At 40.9% G+C, this 26,520-nt stretch overlaps 1 protein-coding gene across 25 annotated transcripts in view; it reads right to left on the reverse strand.

Annotated features, from left to right (window-relative positions):
• Positions 1-26,520, reverse strand: part of LOC125455632 (alpha-(1,6)-fucosyltransferase) — a 658,909-nt gene that overhangs the window by 98,986 nt on the left and 533,403 nt on the right. For all 25 annotated transcript variants that reach the window (XM_059649250.1, XM_048537870.1, XM_059649243.1 and 22 more), the window contains one exon: positions 22,332-22,446. In XM_059649250.1, coding sequence (XP_059505233.1) covers positions 22,332-22,446 — 115 coding nt within the window. The remainder of the gene's footprint in view (positions 1-22,331; positions 22,447-26,520) is intronic.

Consider the following 26,520-nt stretch of genomic DNA (forward strand, 5'->3'; position numbering starts at 1 on the left):
AATTCACAGAAGAGCTGGCTAAAGCTATATGTCAGAATGGCTTCTTCTAGAGAAAGGAGCTAGTACAGTATGGTTAGGAAATAGCGCAACCTCAGTGTAAGAGGTTTAATTTTAAAGTTCCAGACCAAAATTTTTGTTTTGAAACATGAGTTATTTGAAGCTGAGGAATTTTATGCTCAGTCGTGTGAATAATCAAGAAAAATGCAAAATAGCTATCAAATCCAGGAGTTGAAAGGAATAGCTCTATCAAACCTATGGATGTGGCAGAGAAAAGACTCTCTCTCTCTCTCTCACATCTAAGTGCTACAAAGTGATGGTTTAGGGATAGGTGGGATTTCCTTTTGTTGTGTTCTGAATCCTTTCAAATTATTATATACAAATACTTAGGTTTACTCTATTCCATGCTCACATACTGTTTTGTACAAAATTGTTCTGTTTTAGTGTTATACCCAAATCTGCAGTATCACATGCTTGTGTTTCAGTGACAGACTACCTCTAAATAAAAGTAATGAAATATATTATATCAAGATAGATCACAGTTTGGCATTTGACCTGCCCCAAAGTAACAACAACTGGGACCATAATCATGATCTAAATGCTTTCCTCTATGTTATTTCATGTAACATATGCTATAAAGACTTTCTCATGGAAGAGATGTCTTGAAGTTTATTAACAACACAGAACATTTACACTTATTAGGACTAGACTCTCTCAGTCTGGGTTTTACACTCACTGAAGTTACAGCTATATGACATGACTGTAACACTGTACACTGAAATGACTACACGCTGCTCTAACTCCATTGCACTTGCTGTAGAAGATGTAGTGAGCACATTTACACCAGAACATAATATGCTATGATGTCATTGAAGTGACTGAAGTGTACACTGCCTTTCAGGGATATATGCAATAGTAAAACTAACAAACTCTTTCTCTTGAAAGAACTGGAACACTGTTCTGGACAGGCAGGTCGGTACATTATGACTACACATTAAGATAATGCTTTGGCATTTTTATAAACAGAAGCCAATTCCGGTGGTCCTGAATGCAAAAGCTGCGTTTATATGGAATGTTGACACAGGGTTTCAACGATGTTGAAGTCTTCACACATCCGTTCTGAGGATGGATGTCATCACGCCATGGGATGTCAAACCCATTGTATGCAGTCAGCTCATCATGTGCGGACTGCACCACATGGAGCCAATTCCGAGTACATCTCATTAAGATAATGGGGTAACATTTGCACTTAAACTGTGTACCAAATTTGAGACTGGTGGATGCTGCCCATTCCTTTTCAAAACATCACTTGGATGGAGGAAAAGGCTTTAGCTTTTCTGATGGCACCCATGTGTTGTGTCAAATTGAATGCATGTTCTGTCTGACTGGTACCTGTAAGCTCTGACGCTATAGATATTTTCTGGAACATGTTGACAAGCTTGCATACCATGGATGCAAGTTTTGTAGTGTATGTCCTTGATCTTGCTCCCTGGCTGACTCCTCTGTACATGCTGCTTTGGACCACAGTGCCACACTTTGGAATTCTTGCACAGTTTAGCTCAATTCCTGGGCTAGAACAAAGCTCGTACATGTCATGTAATGCTGCACAATGTTTTGGTGAGTCAGGCAATTGATACCTTGTACAAGTTTTGGATGTTTTGTTGAACCAGATGATGCTGGGTGTTAATTACTGAAAAGATGCTGCTGACCTGCTGCAACTTATGTCTTTCTTCCAGCAATGCCTTGATTGTGTAGTCTTTGGGTTTGTCTAGAATTGGTTTTTAGAAGGATTTAAAGGCTACAAAAGCAACAACTGGTTCCAGGCAAGTTAGCTTTGGCAAAACCATATCCCACACCTTTGCGTTGGCATCTGCCAATGAATTAGTTGGTCATGTCACCTTGCTGTTGCCAATATGACATGAACTTGAGTCTGTGTATCCTAATGTCGATTCAAAGTTTAAGCTAATCTTCTAAAAACTGGAACATTTTGTCAGAATCTCTGTGGTCATCACCAGAGCATTTCATTCTTCTGAACTATTCATTTTCTGAAGCATTAAGAAATCTGACTGCCTGTCTTTCTTTATCAGCTATTTGCTGATCTAAGCAGTAAAGGTTTATCCTTTCTTCAATTAACTAAAACTGTAACACAATGTTAATGGAGTGATAATCCAAGTACTGTTTTCCATCTTTTCTTTGCAGCATTACATCCTTTAAAAACGTTATCATGCAGAGGATCTATGTTGCATTTTAATGCTTTGTTCTTATGTTAGCCCCTCTGAGCTTGCAGACTAATTTATGAGTAAAGACTGGATTGACTGGGCTTGTAGTCATTGGAATTTAGAAGAATGAGCAAGGATCTCACAGAAACATATGAAGTCCTGATGGGACTGGACAGGCTAGATATAGGAAGAATACTTCTGATGTTGGGGAAGTCCAGAATATGGGGTCACAGTCTGACAATAATGGGTACGTCATTCAGGGCTGAGATGAGCAAAGATTACTTCACTCCAAGTTGTGAACGTGCGGAATTCTCTAGCACAGTCAAAAGTTGGGGGTTAGTTTGTTAGATATATTCAAGAAGGAGCTGGACATGGCCCTTGTGGCTGAAGGATCAAGGGGTATGGACCGAAAGCTGGAATGGGATAGTGAAATTGCAAGATCAGCTATGATCATATTGAATGGTGGTGCAGGCCTGCACGGCCTACCTCCTTTAACTTTCTACATTTCTTTGTTTCCTTCTTATTGTTGATACTTTAAGTGTTGCTACTTGAGAGAAAGAAAAAGTGATGTGTGACTTTTTCTTGGTTTCACTCCATTTAGAACAAAATAAAATGGTGGGATCATTACATGTCTAAACACAGGTTGGGCCTTAATAACTGATGACAATTTTTCCTGTGTTTCTATACTTCATCCTGAGATCACTTTGCTATATTACAGCTGCCCTGAGCCTCTTGCAAAGCTGCAATTTTGTTTGAGGAAGACAGTGTTGCTCAAAGTAAACTTTGGCTCTGGACTCAGGTAGATGATGGCCCAATGCCAACTGAGACCAAAAATCAACATTTTATTGCGAAGATAAATCAGATGGAAAACTGGCTAATTCTGTGAGGAACACAACATAAAGCAAGCAGAGGTCTGACGCCAAGTGTTCTGAAAACACTGGAGCACAAAATACCTTGATTATCCTCAACGCTAGCATTTGTAAAGCTGTTCTGGCCTCTCTAGCTCTGACTGCTTATAGTGTCATGTTCCCTTGTTCCTCAATTACCTTTCACCCTCATTCCATTGTGGTGGAGCCACCTGTCGTCATGATCAATCTATAAACCGCTCCCCTCCCCAGGCCTGACAATGAAGGTACCATTGCTCTACTGGCCTGAACATTCCATTCCAGAGGTCAAGGCTAGGGTTACCATGACTTGCCTTGAGGCTGCCTGCAAGAACGCCCAGTCCCCCTTTCTGCTTTGTTTAATCATCCCTCTGACGAGAAACTATTTCCTCAGCTGGCCAGTACAACCAGATCAGGCCTCAGACATAAGCTGCCTGCAACCTCAACAGCTTGGACAGATCCTAGAAAATTCCCAAATCGAGGTGCAACACTCCACAGCCCCGCCACCCCCACCCCAACCCTGATCGATTGCAGCTGAGCCTGGGTGCACACTGTGAGATGGCCCTGAACATCCAACCAAAGCCCAGACTTATTTTGTTAACTTCCTGGGCTGGCTATTACCCACTCCTCGGAGTGAATCAGTGCTGGTCCCCAGAGTTGAATCGGATCAGCTGCCTGACTAGAAATGGCACAGTCCAGGGACTGACTGAGAGGAGTCCACCTTCGTCCGTCTCCCTAACACATGGTTTCTCTTCATGCATGTGCATTGCATTGCCACATAAGTTCTAGGCACACACACCGGCTCTTGCTGTTCATGTAGCACTGTATCCCTCAGTGATAAGTTGCCACCTCTTTTCATTGATATCAATGTGCCTTTTCAACGCCTTATCTTCTGTGCCTGGCAAGAGAAGCTGCTGACTAACCCTATGAGCTAAACTGCCTTGTGAAGCAGAAGCTGGTGTGGTCATTTCCAAGTTGGGTTCCCTGATGGACCAGAGAGTTACATTAGTAGAGGTTACAGCAAAAGTGTAGACGATGAACATTTAAAAGATTTTGCTAGAGATAACTGAAGAACTCCCCAGACTGGAGGTAGAAGACCAAGGCAACCAGTACGCACTTGCCTTATACACCCAAGTTTCTAAAATATCCATTATGAGAGTTTGGCAGAAGTTAATTGGGAAAAGGAACTCAATTCTGGTGAGTTGTCTAATTAATGAGATGCAAATGCATGCAGATAGGCTTTTCACTACTTGATGGCGTGAAAGTCAACTTGCCATCTCAGGAGGGAGAGCCTAATTGTCAAAGTTTATCTTAACAGTGACAATCTGCCATTATTCTCACCACCTTGGAATGGAAAACTGTCCTGTGCATTAGAGAAAAGCAATAAGCTGAGACACCTATAGAAGCAGATACTAACTGCTTTTTTGGCATTTTGATAATCTAGAGGGCTGCAAGCTCTTTGTAGGTGGGTCATGCTTCAATCTTTGTCACGCTAATCAAGTGTGCACTTCATAATTATTCATATTTTGCTCCCAGGATAACACAAAGTGAAAGACTGGCCTTTAAAACAATGGTCTGCAAGCTTGCACAGCTCCTAATTAGGATCAAAGTTTTACATTAACATTAATCTTCCTTAGTCTGTTCAGTCACTGGAGTGGGGCTTGTCTGGCTATGTGCTTCTTTCCGGCTTTCATGGCTTTTCATGAATGACAGCCACCGTTGATTTGGAGAAACTGTGGAATTGACATCAGTTGACTTGTAAGATTTTGTTTCAACTAAATCAAAGATTTGGATAAATCTAAATAAAGGAAAGCATCACAAGCACTGCAACGGAGAGGTGAATGTTTTTTCCCTTTGCAAATCATGCACAGCAATACGAATATTATCTAGAAGCAGTTTCTGCAAAACATAATTCACTGGCTCTAAGCCACTGCTAAGGCTAAAGCACTTCGAGCATGAAAACCACTGACTAAGTTCAATGAATTTGAGTTGCTCCACGGATAGTTGATACCGAATTTCCTGAAGCAAAAATATCACTTTGAGAGTGATGGAGCAATATGGCCACGAGGTTGCAGCATTAATTTTGTTTCTTCAGGCTTGTAACATTACCATTTTAAAGTGGTATAAGTGGGTACTGAACACAAACGTGCATCAGATAAAAGGTACCACAGCACTCCTCTTTTAATTCAAAACACCAAGGGTGAATCTACAGCTAAGGACAGTGCCACACATTGAATTGGTGTCTGTATGGTAATGGCTTTCACCATCTATGCCTTACCCCTCCTTATCTTTTAAAATGTTTCAACAGAACCAACATTGATTTCCCTTGAAATCATTAGCTTAAGTGTAATTACACAGTATTTCTTCTTTGGTTACATTCTAAGTCATTTATTAGTTCCCCTGTGGCTTTTTTCTAAAACCCAGAATTAAGTTGTGCATTTAATTGTAGATTAATGATGATTAAATATTTAAAATTGTCACACAATAAAAAGCTAATAATCTTGATCAGAATAAATGTATTAGCTCATGCTTGTTGCCCAGAATCATACAAGATCTTCATTTCATTTTGAATCTTGTTCTTTTTTCTTTAGCTTTGCACTCTTGGGCAAGATTTGATTGCCTTGGATTTTCAGCTCACAAACATTACATCAATGTTTGTACCATTTCTACTCCACGAATCATATATACACACTTACACATGCACAGTGATAACCTCCACACTTACACTTTAGCTCAAAGTTTTTTTTCATTCTGCATTGCACTATTACATTTTCAATATTTATTCATTCATGGCATGCAAAGTATCTATTATTTTTATATTGGGCATTAATTTTGCAATTACTACTACAACATTCCATAAATCTGAAAAAATTGGAACTCAAAACTTTTGGCTTTTTTGAACTATTTTGAGATGTGTTCTAGCTTCTACTTATAATATCCTCATTAAGATTATAATGCTTCTCTGCAAACTGGGCCACAGGCCGTTGAATAATTTCCACCATCACTGATCACTTCCATTTGTTTTCTTGAATTTTTGAATTAGTTCGTGAGTTTACTTTTCCCTTTTACTGCATCTGCTTCCAATTTAGTTCTAAGTCTCTTGTGTGGTATTCAATGAATAGCTTTCTGAATATCAACAAAAAGTTTAAGCAGAAAACACATTACGTCTAACCATCAATTCAGTTACAGTCACACAAGATTCCAATTTATTAAGTACAAAATGCTTTTCATTAACTAATGCAACTTACAATTTGGCATCACTACTTTTTTGGGAGATTTCAGTTATTCTGAAGGTAACGGGTCTGTGCTTTCCAACTTCATTCTTTCAAATAATTTATTTTCAAAAGACTCGAATAACATTCATTATCTTTCAGAATTTACTGCGCCACCTTTCAAGCCAACAAACCAGAACACAGTTCTACTCCACCTTTACACTTCTCTCCTTCAATGCGTTGCACACATTCCATTTTGTCTTGGTGCTTCTGAATATTCAGGTGCTCTTTCCATTTCGTTTCTCCTGAACTGACTAGAATGGGAACACTCATCATGTTTTCCAGAAAAAAATATCTTCTCTAAAGCTTTTACAGAGAAGTTAGATAAACACAAGAGATGAGAAAAGGATCTTGCTTTATATTTTATAAATCTCTGATCTCAAAGATGTCAGTCATTTGTGTGTGTGCAACAGGCTTTATTCAGAGAGCTTTAAAATGTCTACCCAATGCTACAGCTATTTATTTCTGGTAGGTCCTTTGTGCTTTTTTACTTCCCTCTCAGTCTGCACCCAAGCATAATTAATAAACAGCAGTGAATATAGATCATTTACCAGATTCTCATAATCAAACACAGAATGATTAAACTAGTGAATATTACATAAATGTTCATGTTTGATGTGGTAAACCTGAAGATCTGGCTCATTAAAGCAAAGATGTATGGATGTGTGGGTTAAGTAGCCTCAATTTGCATTCTCCACGCTAAAGTCAAACATTAAAAGCAACTGCAGGCTCTCATGTTCTTCTTTTCATTGCATAAAATCTCCAAGCTTCCATAAAGTTATTAACAACATCCGCCGTAAGCCAGAAGTGTTCACAGCCAAGTTCTAGCATCCAGGAGCTACTGATCTTTCAGTCAGTCATTCTTTGACTGACAGCAACTCATGAACCATATATGCACCTGACAAAGAGTAGAAATGATCAGGGCTAAGTATTTGCAATGGATTTTCCAACCAAAAATTACTTCTACAATTTTGGTCACATCCATAGAGTTCCAAGGGTCAGTTCCAATCCACTTCATTGAAAATAATATGCTGCCTTTGAGTGATCAATTTACTACTGATTTATGAATAACAAGATGACTTGAAATCTTTCCTTAAAAGCAGCTTGATAAGTATAGAGGTTTTAACTGTATTAATATGCAAGTAAAGTACATGTTTTAAATGCTTTACGTATCTTATTTTCACATACTGAATCTTTTCATCATAAATGCTTGAATGAAAATATATTCAATATAAAAAAAATTTTCTTTAAAATTCATCCTTTTCACTTCAATTCAAATTTAATCTTCTTTGAGCATGGACCCACAGATTACTTCAAATCAATTTAAGCACCCGGTCCATCCATTTTAGTTCATTTGTTGAGGGGGATGTAGATTTTTTTTCTTCTCTCTCAGCCCCGCTATTTCCTTACATTGACTCAGGATGTCAGGTCGCAATTGGCAAGTTATCTGCTTCTTCCTACTCTAAGCTCAGTAAAATACCTGGCTTTGCCAACAATCGGTACTTCTCACACAGGTTTTCAACATTATGGTATGTGGATCCCTCTGGTCATTTTACTTGAGCATTCTTCTTTCATCCAAATCAACTAGATCAAGTAGCTTTGGGATTTAGATTCAAGCTTGCAAATTTCGTTGCATCTGCTCTAACACCAGCTGCAACTGAATTCAGTTCATAGCTATTCTCAATCAGCATGCAATCTGAACTGCCCTCGATTCCTCATATTTATCCTAAGCAGATAACAAGTTGTTACATTGATTGAGAAATGATATTCTGCATCAGGGAACTCAACAACAAGAATGGGAATGAATGGTTTGAGTAAATATGGGGTACATAATCCTTTTAAGTTACCAGCCAGGTCATCACGATAAGACCATCTGATACAATCACAGAGCTAGATCATTTACTGATTGCTGTGAAAAATCAATGTTTGAATTTCCCTGACCAGCATTATTATGTTTTTTCTCTCATGAACCAAGATTGAGAATGGATAGCATCTTAGATCACAGAACAGAACTTAGTCCCTGAAAAAAAAGCAAAAGGTACTTTCACTTCCAAGGAAGCAGTTTAAGATTTTATTCTGAGCATGTGAGGTGGGTGGAATGAAAGTAGCAAGGCACTGAAAATGTTTACCTTTTGTGAACAGAAAATATTCATTTAGTTTTCGCTGAACATGGACAGCAGTGAACTGAGGGTAATGTAGGTTAGGTTATTTTAGTTTTGGATTAAGATTATTCCATGGCACAACATCGTGGGCCGAAGGGCCTGCACTGTGCTGTACTTTTCTATGTTCTATGAACAAAATTAGAAACAGTTTTCTCTGGAATTTATTTAAAATTCGCCATCTCCTGTGACCGTGTTACTTCATACACAACCATTCCCATCAGCCCTGAACTGATTCATTTCTGTCTAGCAATATCGCAAACAATTCTCAGTGTGCTAACACCTACACTAACAATCAATTTCAGGTACTCAGTCAAGCTTATAATGAGGCTTATTTGCACTTGCTAGAAATGTCACATCCATACAGAGAGGCCCATTCTCTGCACGCAAAAGGGAAATGTTCAAGCCTTGCACCATTCTTAAATTGGCTTGGGTGTAGGGACATGCACAGTGCTGTTGGGAAACAAGTTCCAGCATTTTGAACTGGTGACGGTGAAAGATTGCGAGGAAGTGCCATTGCCGGTAGAAAATGTTGCAGATTTCCACGCACACTTGTTCTAATAAAGTCAAATTTAACAGACAAATAAAATCAGGCTGATTCCACCACAAATTTTCAACGCAAAGATGAATTGAATTTTCAGAACTAAAGGATGGATAGGAAAAATCACGGGGAAATGAGAAGACAGGAGTTAAGATACAGCAATCCATTTGCACTTACATACGTACAAACGTACAATGTTAGTTCCTAAGTATGAGATGTGGCCACCGGAGCCTGTCGTGTCATATTAGATCACAGCTGACTTGATTGTGGTCTTTATTTTCCTGGACACTTGATTCCCATGTCTAGTAAAAATCTAATTGAAACCATATTTGATGGCCCAGCCTCCCTATGGGCATCACCACTCCTGAATCTCTCACCATTTAAGCAATACTCTGAACCTTTGTCCTTCCTAGCAAAGTGGCTAACCTCACTGTTACATACATGAAATTGCCTCCACCATGCTCTCTCTCACTCAGGCCGCCTTAACTCCCTTGAAGACTCTTTCAATTGTCCTCACAATTCAGACCCACTTAATCCACAATCCATGTCATTGATGTCTGTAAACCTTATGGTATTTCAAACAGTCACAGCGTGCTAACCTGAAAATGACCAAAAAAAAAACCGAAAGAACTGCAGATGTTGGAAATCTGAAACAAAAATGGATATTGCTGAAAAAGCTTTGCAGGTCTAGCAGCATCTTTGGAGAGAAATCAGAATTAACATTTTGGGTCCAGTCCTGGATGATCACTGGACCCAAAACATAAACTCTGAAAACGACCAGATATTCCTATTCTGTCTTCTTTCCGTCAAGTAATCATCAATCCGTTCTAGCATATTATCCTCTATCCCTTGCTAACTTTGTTCACCAGCCTCTGGGAACTTATCGTAAGCATCTTGAAAATTCGAATGCACAATGCATTGCTTCCTCAATATCTTCTCTGATAGTAACAGCCTCAAAAAAACTCTTAACAGGTTTGTCAAACATGGTTTCATAAATTCATGTTGACATTGCCCAAATCAATTATTTTCAAAGCGTCTATTTATCCTTTCTAAAAAATTCTAGTATTTTCCACCCCGCCCCCAAACCCGACTACTGCCATCAGGCTAACCGTCCCCCATTTCCGCTCTCCTTCATTTGTGAAATAATGGGTTTATGTTTGCAACCCTGCAGTCTGCCACCATTCCAGAGCCTGCAACATTGAGCAGTGTCTTTTAAACCTGGTGTACTCTTAGATTTTGCCATGATTTTACTTTCAGGAGTATATCTGTTGTGCACACAAACACTTCAACACTCAGAGCGTGCAAGTGTCTACATACAACTCCTCACATTGGAAACTACCATAATAAAATAGGTCAGTGAAGCATCATGTAGGTCATTGCAAGGGCCTATCGGATCCTCAGGGGCACAGAAGTGAAATTTGATTGCGTGAATGTGGTAACAAAAATGGAAAGCCGTGAAGTCAGCTCTCAGACGGCTTCTCACATGATCGCCGAATGTTCACATGGATCCATCGCTCCTCGCTCAGGAAATGCATGCAAAGCAACCAGTAACCCAGGGTTCCAGTGTCAGGGGCAAAAACAGAAGTTGCAGCAAAAGCTCAGCCTGGGTCTGAGGAAGGGCCGCCAGACCCGAAACGTTAACTCTGATTTTCTTTCTTCACAGATGCTGCCAGACCAGCTGAGCTTTTCCAGCAAATTCTGTTTTTGTTCCTGATTTAAAATTTCGGTTTTTACAGTATCAGAGGCCTCCCTCCATAGGTTGGAGATTGATTCAATTATTCCGAAATCACACCATTCATCCTTAACCTCCACATGTGCCTGAAAATATCTTTGCATTGCCCAGTAGCTTGGCCACGACAGCAATGTCATTTAAAAATCATCTAGAAACTTGCCCACAATTCTTTGAACTGGAGTGCATTCACTACTATACTTGCAAATAATTAAAATTTTGGTCCTTCTTATAGGAACAACTCCAGTGACCTTCTTTGCTCACTTTAAGGTTACACACAAAAGACGCAGCAATTAACTTTGTGGCACTTCCGAGAAGAGGTCGGTGCGCAGGGGACCAGACTGATGCCTACAGGGACCTGGCAACAAGAGTAATTTGATTAGATAAACTGCTGCATCGAGAATTTCAAACAAGATTGATGGCGCTATCCAAGAAAAGGCCGACAGAGGCTGAGTAGGTGGTGGCAGTAGCAGTGAGACAGAAATGAGTACTGGAAATGAGAAATAAAAAGGTTAATCGGGGTTGAAATCCTGCATTTGGAGGTGTCGGGGTTGCTCATCAAACGCAGTGTGTGTATTGTGTACTGATTCTTATCAAACAGGCAGCAGAGCACCATCAGCATCCAATGTCAGATGTCACTAGAGTTCACGATGAAGACGATGTGTAAAGTGAGGTTGACAGTCTCTATATTAATAAAATTACAATCCAAACGCCACTCTGTGACATTCTCCTCTTGCGTGACTGTTGCCTTGGTAATGAAGTACAAGTGTGACAGCCTGTTTGGGAAGCCAAATTCCCCAGACGAAGCCTCCCAGTCAGGCTTTTTAAAATTAATCCAGTATCAAGTGGACACAGCTCCCCTCAAGTGATACTCAAGGTCAATTAAAATTCCTCAAGTGTCAACAGTCGGAGACAGGGGTTACAAGCAGCTCAGGCAAAATCCTAACATAAATTCACCCACAAATCTATGCAATTTAAATCCAAAGTGTTTAGCTGATCATCCCATTAATGTGTCACTACTGTATGGTACAATATAATAAAATGTGAAGCTGGATGAACACAGCAGGCCCAGCAGCATCTCAGGAGCACAAAAGCTGACGTTTCGGGCCTAGACCCTTCATCAGAGAGGGGGATGGGGTGAGGATTCTGGAATAAATAGGGAGAGAGGGGGAGGCGGGCCGAAGATGGAGAGAAAAGAAGATAGGTGGAGATAGTATAGGTGGGGAGGTAGGGAGGGGATAGGTCAGTCCAGGGAAGACGGACAGGTCAAGGAGGTGGGATGAGGTTAGTAGGTAGGAGATGGAGGTGCGGCTTGGGGTGGGAGGAAGGGATGGGTCAGAGGAAGAACAGGTTAGGGAGGCAGAGACAGGTTGGACTGGTTTTGGGATGCAGTGGGTGGAGGGGAAGAGCTGGGCTGGTTGTGTGGTGCAGTGGGGGGAGGGGACGAACTGAGCTGGTTTAGGGATGCGGTGGGGCAAGGGGAGATTTTGAAGCTGGTGAAGTCTACATTGATACCATTAGGCTGCAGGGTTCCCAAGCGGAATATGAGTTGCTGTTCCTGCAACCTTCGGGTGGCATCATTGTGGCAGTGCAGGAGGCCCATGATGGACATGTCATCTAAAGAATGGGAGGGGGAGTGGAAATGGTTTGCGACTGGGAGGTGCAGTCGTTGTTTGTTGCGAACCGAGCGGAAGTGTTCTGCAAAGCGGTCCCCAAGCCTTCGCTTGGTTTCCCCAATGTAGAGGAAGCCACACCGGGTACAGTGGAAGTGTATACCACATTGGCAGATGTGGAGGTGAACCTCTGCTTAATGTGGAATGTCATCTTGGGGCCTGGGATAGGGGTGAGGGAGGTGGTGTGGGGGCAAGTGAAGCATTTCCTGCGGTTGCAGGGGAAGGTGCCGGGTGTGCTGGGGTTGGAGGGCAGTGTGGAGCGAACAAGGGAGTCACGGAGAGAGTGGTCTCTCCGGAAAGCAGACAGGGGTGGGGATGGAAAAATGTCTTGGGTGATGGGGTCGGATTGTAGATGGCGGATGTGTCGGAGGATGATGCGTTGTATCCGGAGGTTGGTGGGGTGGTGTGTGAGAACGAGGGGGGTCCTCTTTGGGCGGTTGTGGCGGGGGCGGTGTTTGAGAGATGTGTTGCGTGAGACGCGGTCAAGGGCGTTCTCGATCACTGTGGGGGGAAGTTGCGGTCCTTGAAGAACATGGACATCTGGGATGTGCGGGAGTGGAATGCCTCAATGTGGGAGCAGATGTTAGCCAAGTTTCAAGCAAATGTCTGCAAATTTTTCTTTGGGCAGGAAAATATGGACTTGGATCCAATTGTGGCAATCCTAGCCAAGTTAATCTGATTGGAGAAATCTTATCCAAGCCATGAGAAAATTAGCCCACTGTGCAATTACCCCAGAAGTGATAAAATCAGTAGACTAACCTCAAAACACACTGGTCGAAGTTTATAATTATAACAAATAATTCATAAGCATTCGACAATAAATGAAACCTGAATCACAACAAATGTTCATGCGTGTGTGTGTGTGTGTGTGTGTGTGTGTGTGTGTGTGTGCGCGAACAAGCTGAAACGATAACTCTCGAGAGTACGGCTTAGAATCTATTATTTCAAACGTTCTCCAATCATCACTGCCAAATTGTGCTAACACCTATTTTTAGATGCAATAGGAACAATGAAAACTCTGACTGCAGGATGAAATTAAAGGCAGAGAAAGGAAGTCTTATGTTTTAAAGACAATGGGTGCCTTTGTGTTAAGACTTTTTTAAAGGAAAACTCATTAAAAACATTCATTTATTCAGTCAGTCAAGTTGCATCAACTACAGCAAAAATAAATCTACAAAAATAACAACAGTTCGATGCAACAAATTGTGCGTTAAGGAATATCATGTAATGAATACTTGCAGGTTCTTATTCTCTTCGTAAGCAAAAGCCTTCATAAGTATCTGCCTTCATCTTTGATCATCATTTATGAGTGGCATGGTGGCACACTGGTTAGCACTGCTGCCTCACAGTGTCAGGGACCTGGGTTCAATTCCAGCTTCGCATGTGTGTGGAGTTTGCATGCTTTCCCCGTGTCTGTCTGGGTTTCGTTTGGGTGTTTCAGTTTGTTCCCACAGTCTAAAGATGTGCAGGCTAGGAGGATTAGCCATGGGAAACACAGGGATAGGAAGAGATGCTGTTTGGAGCATTGCTGCAGGCTCGATGGGAATTGCCTTTTTCTGCTCTTTTAGGATTCTATGGCTCTAATATTCATCAAACTTTTCATTCATCTGTTCGCTCGAGAGAAGCATTTTGTTGGTAATGACAGTTTGTAAATATTATCAGTACTGATTAGCAATGGCCCTGTTTCCCCAGGCCAAGTGATTACACTCAATAATTACAACTGTTCTTTAATTCCACCTCTTGCTCATTTCTTAACGAAAATCTATGCATCTTTACGGCTGGTGAGAGAACACCTACTGTTGTCTCTCCCTAAAAGCCGATCAGAATCAGTGTCTTCCCATCTATAACCGAGCTGGCAGTCTTCTGTATTTCAATGCACGAAATACCATTGCACTCAGTCAATTTTTGAGTGCTAGAAGTATCTGTATTTCAAAACATTACAATGACTGATTACAAAATTTGCCACTATCCAACCTTAACAAATTTGCTGAAATATTCAGTTAAACCAGATTGCTGTCCATCAGACCAAATGCCTCAGCTCGGGTCGAGAAGAAAGTTAGGAAATTTAACATCACGCAAATCAATCTGTTTCCACGTGACAGGTGGCTTCCCTTTCCATAATTAAGTGATAAAATGCATCATGTGTCTGCTTTAGCTTTTATTTACTGTTATCAAACTAGCTTATTTTAGACTGAAAACTACAGAATGTAGGTCTTTAAAATTCTTGAACTTCATACTTTTCGACCTCTGGCCCTTTGATAAGAAGGAAAGGAAGATTACTTATCCATTCATCACTGTTTGCTTTGGTGGGGGGGGCGGGTGCAAAGCGGAGGAATATTCAGGTTTTAGATAATCAGTTCAAATCACTGATTATGCCCTTCAGGTCAGGCTTACACACGGGCATGTCTTTGAAAACTTGGTTTAAACCATCAAAAAACTTGCAATATTTCGGCCTCCATAGGCTGAGCCATCATTCTAGGGTGAGCCTCACATTTTCTATAAATATTAATGAGAGTCAGGTAAAACTGTCAGTATTTGGAACTCTTAAATCTCTGAACTTAAAACAAAAGGATTAACTGCCACCATCTTTCCTTTCAGCTTCTGCTCTCATCCTTGAGAAAACTACCTGCTGTAGGTGAGGCTGGATGCATACTCAGTCACTGACTGTTCCTGAACACGTCCTGCTTTGATGCCATGCCCCAGCATTAGGTAGGGTCATGCAAGCACTGCTCTTTAGGGCCGCACTGCAGAAATCTAACCTTCTGCAGGTGCTCTCTTTTCCAGTGTGAGTTAAAATCAAACATTTTGCAAGTGGCTGGCACTTTGTCGTTCTCAACAACAAGAGACGATGCAAAATGAGGGACCAAACTTTAATTGCAACTTTATTTGTGATTACATCCCTGTTAGTTAATTCATGAAGTGTTTGGTTTTTTAAAAGAAAAGGATAACATTTCCATTCAATTCCCATTATGAGAGTTCCAAATACCTGGTGTTATATTAGAACCTATCCAACATAATTCTATATTCTGAAAGGAATTTGAAAAGTGTCCAACACTATATGGTCATTAAACATTTGTGTGGCTTAAAAAGTGGTTTGAAACTTCATGTAAATAATTAAAGTCATTGACTGCACATTTCAATATCGCCCATGCCCCTCACAGCACATCTACATTACTGTCAACACTATCTAAATCTATGACAGCAGCAACATTACTCTTACTATTCTTGGACTGCTAATTAATATTCATATTCAGAGCCTCTGGAATGCTCTTCGCCAAGGGGTGGAGTTGGGGGCACTGCGTAATTTTAAGGCAGAAACTGATAGCAAACATAGGGAGGAAAATGGAGTGTGGCTCCAATCACATTAGTCACGATCTTAGTTAACAGTAAAGCAAGCTTGAACAGCTGACACACACTCCTAATTTGCAATGTTATGTATGCTCGTAACAACCTCTTTAGGTTTAGAGTTTGGGAAATTTGTATTAATAATGCCAGAAATACCACATCATAACCCTTTAATCAAGTGGAATTGTAATTTACAACTGTCTATGCCAGTGGCTTCTATTGGTTTAAAATATTCAGCATCAAAAAAAAAGTGTTAGTCAATGAATATTACTGACAATAAGAATGTGCAGTGCCTTAAAATTATTCTGCCATCATGTTAAATCATGCCGAATCCATATCTCAACTTATCGACCCAACTTCGATAAGAAGATTGTATCAACCTCAGTCTTGAAAGCATCAACTGATTTGACCATCAACAAGAACAACCTAAACCTAGTCATGACTTCAATCAGACTTGCACATCAAAGTTCACTTGCAGGAAACAGAATATTATATATTCCATACCAGCAGGATGTCACTGAAACCTGCAATGCATTTGAAATGCTTCATCTGTACAACAGCAAGCCAAGCCCTGTAAAACTCCAACATATGTTTCATGGGATCAGCATTTTAAAGAGCAATTTTACATGCAGTGGGATACAGGCAGGGCACTTGATTAAAGGTAAACTTGTACCAACATCATGCTTTCCACATTTCCCAATCCCATATCGACGAAGGCAAATGGTCCACTTCTGCTACTTTGTCTTATGGTCTTAAAAGATTAGAAATTGCTTAAGAGTCAATTAATTCCATTGGAGGTTCTGTAAAATAGGCAAACACAGCAACTATTGCATCTACAGTCAGGTTTAACAAACACATGGCCAGGCATTCTGCTGTTAGTGGTACTGAATGGGGAATAAATATTGGTCACATCATTTGTACAACTTCCCATTCTTAGAATAGTGTCATGGAGATCCATCACATACACCTGAGCAAACAGTCAGGATCTTATGTTTAATAAAATTATCCAATTACCATAACCATTGACAGCTGTCAGTCTACTTCTTCTCACCACTGACCACCAAACCTGACTGGGGCTGGTATTAGAGGAATACTAACATTGCACAGTTATAGACATCAGAATTTGGGGGTCTCACTCCACAACTTCATTACAATTAACAACTTCACAGATTCAGCTTCAAAACTAAACTTCCATGGTTTCAGTACAACAGCACAGTTTCTCCTCCAGCCTTTAGCTAATTACTCACTACTGACAATCATACGTTTCAGCAAAAATCACCAAACTGTATCATTTTAATTTCTGAGGTTACTCTATTTCACAGCCAACGGCTTAACAAAACAATCAGTATAACAACAACATCATTATTCATCTGCGAGATAACTTCAGATCAAATTTCCATCCTTGGTGCCAGAAACCTCAGTTAGGACTCAAGCTGCTCCACAGTCACTTGCAGAATTTATATCAGTAGAAACTCTAACATTGGACCCTTTTGTACAGATATAATTTGTTTAATCACCCATCACCAGACAGTGGACAATCGGAAGCTTCTGGAGAGCACAAGAGCAAAGTAGAAACAGGTTGGACTAAGACTGATACCTTTTCACTGTATGTTTATACAAGAAAATTATAAACAAAAGCAAGTACAGACCATTCAGTTACTCAGCTCACTTGAAGAGAGAATGAGTCCATAATACAGGCCGATGTGTCACATCAATGATTAGCTTAGAAATAAATAAAAGGATAAAAATTGGATTATGAACGACTTTTCCAAATCTGGCGCTTACCTAAGAAAGCTGGAAATAACACAGAAGCCAATTATACCGAATAAAAACAGAAAGAACTGTGGATGCTGTAAATCAGGAGCAAAAACAAAGTTGCTGGAAAAGCTCAGCAGGTCTGGGAGCATCAAATGTATTAAGCCAATTATACCTGCCGTGCTACTCAAACTTGTTGCTATCATTCATTCACGGGATTTGGACACCACTAGCTAAGTCAGCATTTATTGCCCATTCCCAATTGCTCTGAAGGTGGTGCGATTAGAGTTGCCTTCTTGCTGTGTTGCAGGTCGTGTGGTGTACAGACAGTGCTATTAGGGAGGTAGCACCATGATTCCGATTGATAGACAGCGAAGGAATGTCAAACAGTTCCATGTCAGGAAGATGTGCAGCTTAACTGGGAACTTGCAGATGGTAGTACTCCCTTGTAAATGCTGCCCTCGACGTTTTAGATGGTGGTGGAGGTCGTGTGTTCAGTAGGTGCTGCACAACAGCCTTATTGATTCATTGCACTGAGCCTTGTAGATAATACATACAGCTGCCACTGTGCATTGGTGGAGATAGCAGCGAATGCTGAAGGTGCCAGTCAAGTGGGTTGCTTTAGCTTGGACGATGTTGAGATCCTTGATTGTTGCTGGAGGTGTACTTATGCAAGAGAGTAGGAAGTATATTCCATTACTCTCCTAACTTGTGCCTTGTAGATGGTGCACAGGCTCTGGGGAGTCAGAAGGTGAGTTACTTGCTGCAGCATTCCCAGATTCTTGCTCTCACAGTCAGCGTACACATAGTACCAATCCAATTCAGTTCTGGGAAATGGTAACCCCCAGATGTTGATAGTGGAGAATTCAGCAATGGTAATGCCATTGCATGTCAATGGATGATGGTTGGATTCTTTCAAGTTGAAGGCAATTACTGCCTGGCATTTGTGCAGTACAGATGCTACTTGCTAGAAATTGGCCTAAGCCTGAGTGTTGTCCAGGCTTTGTTGCATTTGGGCAGGGGATACTTCCGTATCTGACGAGTTGTTCATGGTGCTGAACATTTGTGCAAATAGCCCCACTTCTGATTTTACGATGGAGCGAAGATCATTGCTGCAGCCAAAGATGATTGGGTCTGGGACACTATCCTGAGAAGTTCCTACAATGATTTTAGCTGAAATGACTAACCTGCCAAAATAAAAATCTTACCTTTTGTAGGTATAGCTCCAACCAGCTTTCTCCTCAATTCCCATTGGAGAAAGTTTTACTCAGGCTCTTTAATTTTACTTTACTTGCTTTAAAAGCTGCCTTCATTTCAAGGACAGTTAGTCCAATTTACATCATGTTCAGCTTCTGTACATCTGTTTGGACAAGATAGGTACTCTCACATAAATGAGTCATATTTTCAGAATCTGAAGACTGCAAGTTTTTCCTTCCCTAAAGAACATGGAGTGGTTCCATGGTCACCATCACACAAGCTTTTCATTGCACATTTTTAATGAATATGAACGTCACCACCTGCCTTGGTGGGATTCGAATCCACGGCCCCCTGAGAGCATTCTCTGAATTACTAATCCATTGATATGACCAACAGTTCACCACCTCACCTTGGAGTGAAAGGAAGTGAGTAAACTACTTCGGGAGTTAGGGCTAAGCAGTCAAGCAGTAGACGATAGGACATATTAACCAATCATGGTATCCCTGAACTGAAATACACACAATTAGCAGTAAGAGGCATTATCAACAGTGTTATTTCATTCAGTCAAATGGCACATTAGCTGCAGTATTGCTGTTAAATGTATATTTATGATATTTATTAAATAATTCATCACAGTGAATCAGAAGACATGCAGTTTAGCTACTCCCTTTACCCCATGAATGAAGAAGTTCACTTCAACACCACGCTGTTGTGGAGATGAACCTGAGAAACTCAACACTTCCTTAACAATGTTAAATAACTTTTCAAAAAAAGCAGCTTTTAGTTTTTTAAGACCGTTCAGAGTTAATGTCAAATATGTGTGTCATGTAAACAATTTGAATGATTCTTGTTCTCTAACAATTCAGGGGTAACCCTAGTCAGAAATAAAATCAGTTTTCCAAAATGTTCTCTGGGGGTAGGATTAATGAATCAGAGAATCCCTTCATTGTAGAAGCAGGACATTTAACCCATGAAGTGCACACTGAGCCACTGAAGAGCAACCCAACCAAATCCACCCTTCTACCCTATTCCTGTAACCGTGCATTTCTCATGAACTATCCACCTAGTGTGCACATCCCAGGACACTATGAGGCAATTTAGCACAGCCAATCACCTAACCTGTGCATCTTCCGACTGTGGGAGGAAACTGGAACATCCAGAAGAAACCCACGTAGACATGGTGAGAATGTGCAAGCACCATACAGTCAGTGGTGGAAGTGAACCCACCACTTGTCCTTGGTGCTGTGAGGCAGCAGTGCTAACCACTGAACCACCGTGCCAACCCGGAAACACAAAGTTAACAAGTTTGGATTGTGGGGTTCAGGAGTCAGGAAATGATGATGTGGGGAATTTACTTGAAGCCATAACATGATGCTACTATGAATTTTGAAACAGCTATAGTGACAAATTGGTGTGCTTGCATCAAAATCTGTTACTGCAATACATCACACAACATGGTACTGAGCAGACCATGCATTCTGGCAATAATCTTCTGGTGGAACAGTTGAACATACAAGATAGGTACTCTCACATAAATGAGTGAATACCTGGGATAAAACATCTTATTCAAGTTCATGGTCATTGCTCTCATGCAGTTCCTGAACACATTTTGGGAGAATATTACCTCTTGAGAACAGAATGTCTAAAGTAGCCATGCACATTTTTTGCTGACAATATATTTCAAGTTTTGTTGTACCGAGATTAACCGAGACTAATTTGCAATATTGCTTCTGTTTTTAAATCTCCAAGCTCGGCAAGCTGCTTGAAGTGCAGGCTCATGGGAGCATAGCAAAGAAGCAATGCACCTAGGATCTGACTGAACACAACAAGTGACTGTTTATCTAGTTAGTCAATTAGTTGGCAAGATTCAGATTTTAACCAATAAATAACAGAGCAAAATGTAAAAAACAAACTGGTAAATTCAGCCACAAATGAGGTACTAAAGAGAATATAACTAGTGGGAAAGAAAGACTGGATAGAGAAGAAAATAGAGGCAGAGAAGAAAATGGAACTTTTAAAATCTACGACTGTTAAACAGTGAAAAGAAAGAGATTCTAGATTTCTCGTTAATTTTCAGTATTAGAAAGGGTGATTGGCAATAATTACTAGGGTGAATTAAAAGGATTCAACGTGATGGCAGGGGCAAGACACCTTTCTGTTCCAAGCTTAGTTCGCCTCTATCATACAAGAACAGCATCTTCACAAAAGTTCAGTGGTAAGACAGATTATGATATATTGCTTTTTTCAAAGCTAGTGTTGCAATGACAACCAAGGCACCAATTTTTGAATATCCTTATTTCAGGCAGTGTGTTTTCCTCATCTGAAGCTGCCTCACTAAGTGCACTGAAATAACAGCATATGTTTTGTGGTACCAACGTTTACATAAAATTGTCAGAAGTAGCCAACTTCTGCAGGGTAATAAAATGTGAGGCTGGATGAACACAGCAGGCCAAGCAGCATCTCAGGAGCACAAAAGCTGACGTTTCGGGCCTAGACCCTTCATCAGAGAGGGGGATGGGGGGAGGGAACTGGAATAAATAGGGAGAGAGGGGGAGGCGGACCGAAGATGGAGAGTAAAGAAGATCGGTGGAGAGAGTGTAGGTGGGGAGGTAGGGAGGGGATAGGTCAGTCCAGGGAAGACGGACAGGTCAAGGAGGTGGGATGAGGTTAGTAGGTAGCGGGGGGTGCGGCTTGGGGTGGGAGGAAGGGATGGGTGAGAGGAAGAACCCATCCCTTCCTCCCACCCCAAGCCGCACCCCCCGCTACCTACTAACCTCATCCCACCTCCTTGACCTGTCCGTCTTCCCTGGACTGACCTATCCCCTCCCTACCTCCCCACCTACACTCTCTCCACCTATCTTCTTTACTCTCCATCTTCGGTCCGCCTCCCCCTCTCTCCCTATTTATTCCAGTTCCCTCCCCCCATCCCCCTCTCTGATGAAGGGTCTAGGCCCGAAACGTCAGCTTTTGTGCTCCTGAGATGCTGCTTGGCCTGCTGTGTTCATCCAGCCTCACATTTTATTATCTTGGAATTCTCCAGCATCTGCAGTTCCCATTATCTCTGATACTATTTTAACTTCTGCAGGGTGCTGTCCAAGGTACTGAATAAAAAGCAAGGTGATCCTGTGAAGTATACTGCAACAGAGTCACCACAGCAATGTGGCTGAAATTATCAACCACATGACATGTAAATTTACGACATTTAACTGTCAAACTTGAATAAACCTATGAGTTTGAAGAACAGCAAACAGAGATAGCCACTGTGCACTCCAATTAGAGTACTTTTCCCCAAAGTGATTTAAACATGGGCCTTAATATTTCTGTGGGATTAGAAATACTGATATCAAACATATTACCAACCTTCCGTTATCGTCACTCAGCTAGATTGAAAATTAATCGCACAACAGAAATGTTATTTGTGGCATTAATCCAATTGAATATGGTAATTTCTTTTTACAGTATGTCAAGAAAAGATGTGGTTTCTTGACACTGCACAAGGGCAGCATTAAAAAAAGCACCTACTATGAATTCATTGCTTTTGCGCTTCAAACAACCAGTACCTGCAGGTATGTTATTCTCCGCTGAACTAGATCTGTCAGATCCTTGGCCTCTTTCTCTCTCCATTTATCAGCTCCGTCTGTTTGACTGAGGTAGTACACATCAGTCATAATAGACCTAAAAATCGCAAGCAGACACAGGCAAAATTCAAAATAAGTCATTGGCTAATAGTTATAGAAAGTGCATAAAAATTTATTTGGGTAACCATGTCAAGGGGGCCCAAAGTCTACTACCTCAATAGCTCCCAAAGTCTCCAGTATAAATACCTGCCGTGTTCGCACAATGGTAAGGGATGGCAGGAATTGAAAAGCAACAATGACGCTTCAAGTCAAGGGATGGTGTCGATGGGAAGTGTATGGAAGACAGGAAGAGCAGTAAAGTTAACTTAGCATTTCTGTACATTAAGCTAATAGACAGTGAACACATTGGTTGTAGCTTTCCAAAAATCTTTGGATTCTACAGAGGTACCAGAGGATTGGAAAACTGCCCTTTCTAAAAGGGAGGGAGGGAGGGAAGAAAGCATAACTACAGGCCAGTGAGCTTAATGTTGTTGGAAAGTGTTGGAATCGCTTATGAAGGAAGCGATTTTTCAAATTTGAAAAAAAATCATATCCTAATCAAGCACAGCCTGCACAGCTTCACGAGAAGGAAATTGTGTCAGACTAATTTTGGAGTTTTTCGATTAAGTCCCAACTGGAGTGGAGAGAATGGAAAGTTGATGTGTGGTATTTGGACTTCTCGAAGGAGTTCAACAACGACTTCAGCAAAGTTTATGTCATTAGAGAATGAACCATAAAGATAATATGGAGATAGTGTATTGGTGTGGACAGCGAATTGGCTAGCTGGCTAAAAGCAGTGAAAGGGCTTAAGGTTATTTCACTGCTCTTTTCATCCTTAGTCGTATGGGATGGCTTGAAAATAAACATGGAATAAAATATGCACCAAGTGAAGAAACAGAAAGCATGACTGCGCATAGCAAGTGCACAATTCAAGATGGCAGCTTGGTGACAATCAAACGTCAGCTTTCGACATTGAGCCTTCGGCCAAGCTGCCTTTTCTCAATTACAGCCTTGTGTTTTGACTAAAAGTTTCTGGTTTTGGGTCGTGGTTTAATAAGAATTGCTCATCTCCTTGGATACCTTAGGGTGTTAATTTAAATGCAGATGTCAGAGATGAAAAGCTTGAAGCAGTACTGCTCGTCATGGCAGGTCACATGCAGATGGATTGAATGGTGTTATATTTGAACTAATGGGAACCAGATTCAAGGTAGTATTGTTAATTGCTCTTAAAGTTTCCATGGTATTCAGCTTGACTACTTCAATGCATTCTAAACCAGATTTGTAAAACCTCAGATTGTTAGTTTCAAAACCTTTAGAGCATCCTTCAGACAAGAAGTTATTTGACATTTAGCAGTCCAGATAATCATCAGCTGCGGAGCAACAGGGTAGGGTAAATGAAGATCCCGTAATTATAACCTACAGCCCAGGGAAAACCCAACATAAGCTGTTGCCGTTCACAGCTGTTTGCAGGCTATAGACTTGGTCTTATCTCTGCATCAGTATTGCTTTACCTTGCAAGCTATTGCAGTTAATATCGTGCATGGAAGGTATTGTACCATCCCAATTGGTGTCTGCAAGACAGGTATCTACTCTAGGTGATGAAAGAAAAGCCAGCCATGGTTTCCTGTTCCTCATCACTATTCTGCAATACCTGTGTTGTTCCGATGAAGACTGTACTTGTCTATGTAGCCTGTTGCCATTCACTGTCAAATCTCACGTATGAATGATTATTATTTAAGCAAGGTACTGTTTATCCAGACCCTCGCAAAAAGTCAGTACCTTCAGGTGAGGAAAGGAAAAGAAAATTGGTCAGGAAAAAATATATAAAAGTAGCTGCTACACAAAGACTCTTTCTTTTTTTGACTCATTCCAACTTTGAAGAAAATGATTTTCTTTCAAGCAAAGGCCATTCTGCCTTTCAGAATTTGACCCTCTGCAAAGCATAGATCGCCATGCAGCCTTCTCATGCCAGGAAGATACTCTGCCTTTCTGACTGATTAGCATCAACTGCATTCAGTGACTAGATAGGAAAGGGTGGAATTCAAGGAGAATCGAGCAGAATATTGATAGTGCGTCAAGCAATTTGTGAAGCTAAGAATTCAGGCAGCGAGTGCAAGAGCTTATTTCACGGGCTATATTTTCTTTTCTCATCTCATGTTTCCTTTGTTACTGTTTGAAATGAAATGAAGCAGATCAGCTGCAACATTACATTCTTCGCTCGGTTTTTATTACCCTAAAGAACTTTGTACGGTGTGATCTGCCTGTGCCGGGCAAAAGCAAACTTTTCACTGTATCTAGGTATGTGTGACAATGATAAATCAAACCACATCAAATAAATTCAGGCGTCAAGTCTTGTTCTCTGAGAATGACAGCTCACATTAAATACCTTGTTTGGCACGACCAACAGAAACTTTTATACAGATGGCGTGTAGTTTGGGTCAGGATCATTGTGGGAGGATAAGTGAAACTGAGCTGTTTGTCTTCCTTATTCAGTGACAACTGCTAATGGCAGCCATAATTGGCACTAATTCCCTTTTCTTTTGCTAAGACAAATTCTTCATTTACCTGACCAAGCAGAAACGTATTTGCCTGAGATCTCGAAAAAGTTTTTTTGAGAATCCCCCCTTTCCTTTCCAGCTTTACGCCTCTTCCTAGCTTATCCATTAACAGTATTGCTAAGACCGGCAAAAGAATGGCACAATCTGGACATCCAAACTGGATGGATGAAACAGAATGGTGCTCGCCAGCTCAATTCTAAATGCCCATCACCTCCCAAACCTGACTCCCTCCAGGTGAAGTTCAAAGTTTGGTATCCACAGAGGACACACTCCTGAAACAGGGCAAGTGAGTGCCTAAAACAAGTACTTAAGAATGGACGCTCTATATTTCTGAAATTAGAGCTTCAAAATAGCCATGATAGGTTGGCTGAGGGATACTTTCACATCTTGCTGCATAAACAAAGCGTCCCCATGGATATTTACAGGGTTGTACCTACAGCATTAGATCTGTGCCAATGTAGCTATCTCACTCAAACAGAATAGGACAACAGAAAAGATGAAGTGCAGCATTTTATGATAGCAATGTATAATATCAGGGTCACATACATTATCAGGTTAACATGCAAAGGAGCTCTACAGTGTAGCTAGCTTGTGTGATGCTTGAACCAGATGTGTTTGGCAGAAGCACAAAATACAATTCCATTTTCTGTTTGCAAATCCATATTATGAACACACGTGCCTCATCAAAAAGGCAAAAAAAAACTGACAACACAATGTAAGGTGTAATCATAATCCTGCTGGGTAAATAAACGCACTCAATAAGAGTAAACTGTTTACTTCACCAGGCCACCAGGATATCATCTTCAATGATTCAAAATTATGACATTCACAGTCACTGCACTGAAAAAAGTCAATCTGACCCCCATTTAAATGTAGGTTCAAGGGAACACCTGGAGTGAACAACAATACAGTAATCCAACTGAGGTAATCCAAGTAGATTTGGAGCAGTCACTTCGTTGGTTTTTTTTTACAGACCCCCTAATAGTTGCAGAGAAGTGGAGGAGCAGATTGAGAGGCAAATACTGGAAAGGTGCAGAAGTCACAGAGCTGTAGTCACGGGTGACTGCAACTTTCCAAATATTGATCGGAAACATTTTATCTGTGATAGTTTAGATGAAGCGGATTTTGTGCAGTGCATTCAGGAAGGATTCCTGACACACTATGTAGATAGACTAACATGAGAAGAGGCCACTTTGGATTTGGTGCTTGGCAATGAACTGGGCCAAGTGTTAGACCTGTTGGTAGGAGACCATTTTGGCAGGAGCGATCACAACTCTGTTACTTTTACAACAATCATGGAAAAGGATAGCTACATTCCGCAGGGTAAGGTTCATAATCAGAGGAAGGGTAATTTCAATTCTGTTAGGCAAGAACTGGGTAACATAAATTGGGAACAGATGCTGTCAGGGAAGAGCACTATTGAAATGTAGAGATTGTTCAAACAATGCATACTGTGTGTGCCTGATATGTTTGTCCCTTGCAGGCAGGGAAGATGCGTTCGAGTGAGGGAACCTTGGTTCTCAAGAGAGGTCAAATGACTGGCAAAGAGGAAGAAGGATGCTCATGTAAGCAAG

The sequence above is a fragment of the Stegostoma tigrinum genome, chromosome 10 (assembly GCF_030684315.1).
Source record: "Stegostoma tigrinum isolate sSteTig4 chromosome 10, sSteTig4.hap1, whole genome shotgun sequence".
NCBI lineage: Eukaryota > Metazoa > Chordata > Chondrichthyes > Orectolobiformes > Stegostomatidae > Stegostoma > Stegostoma tigrinum.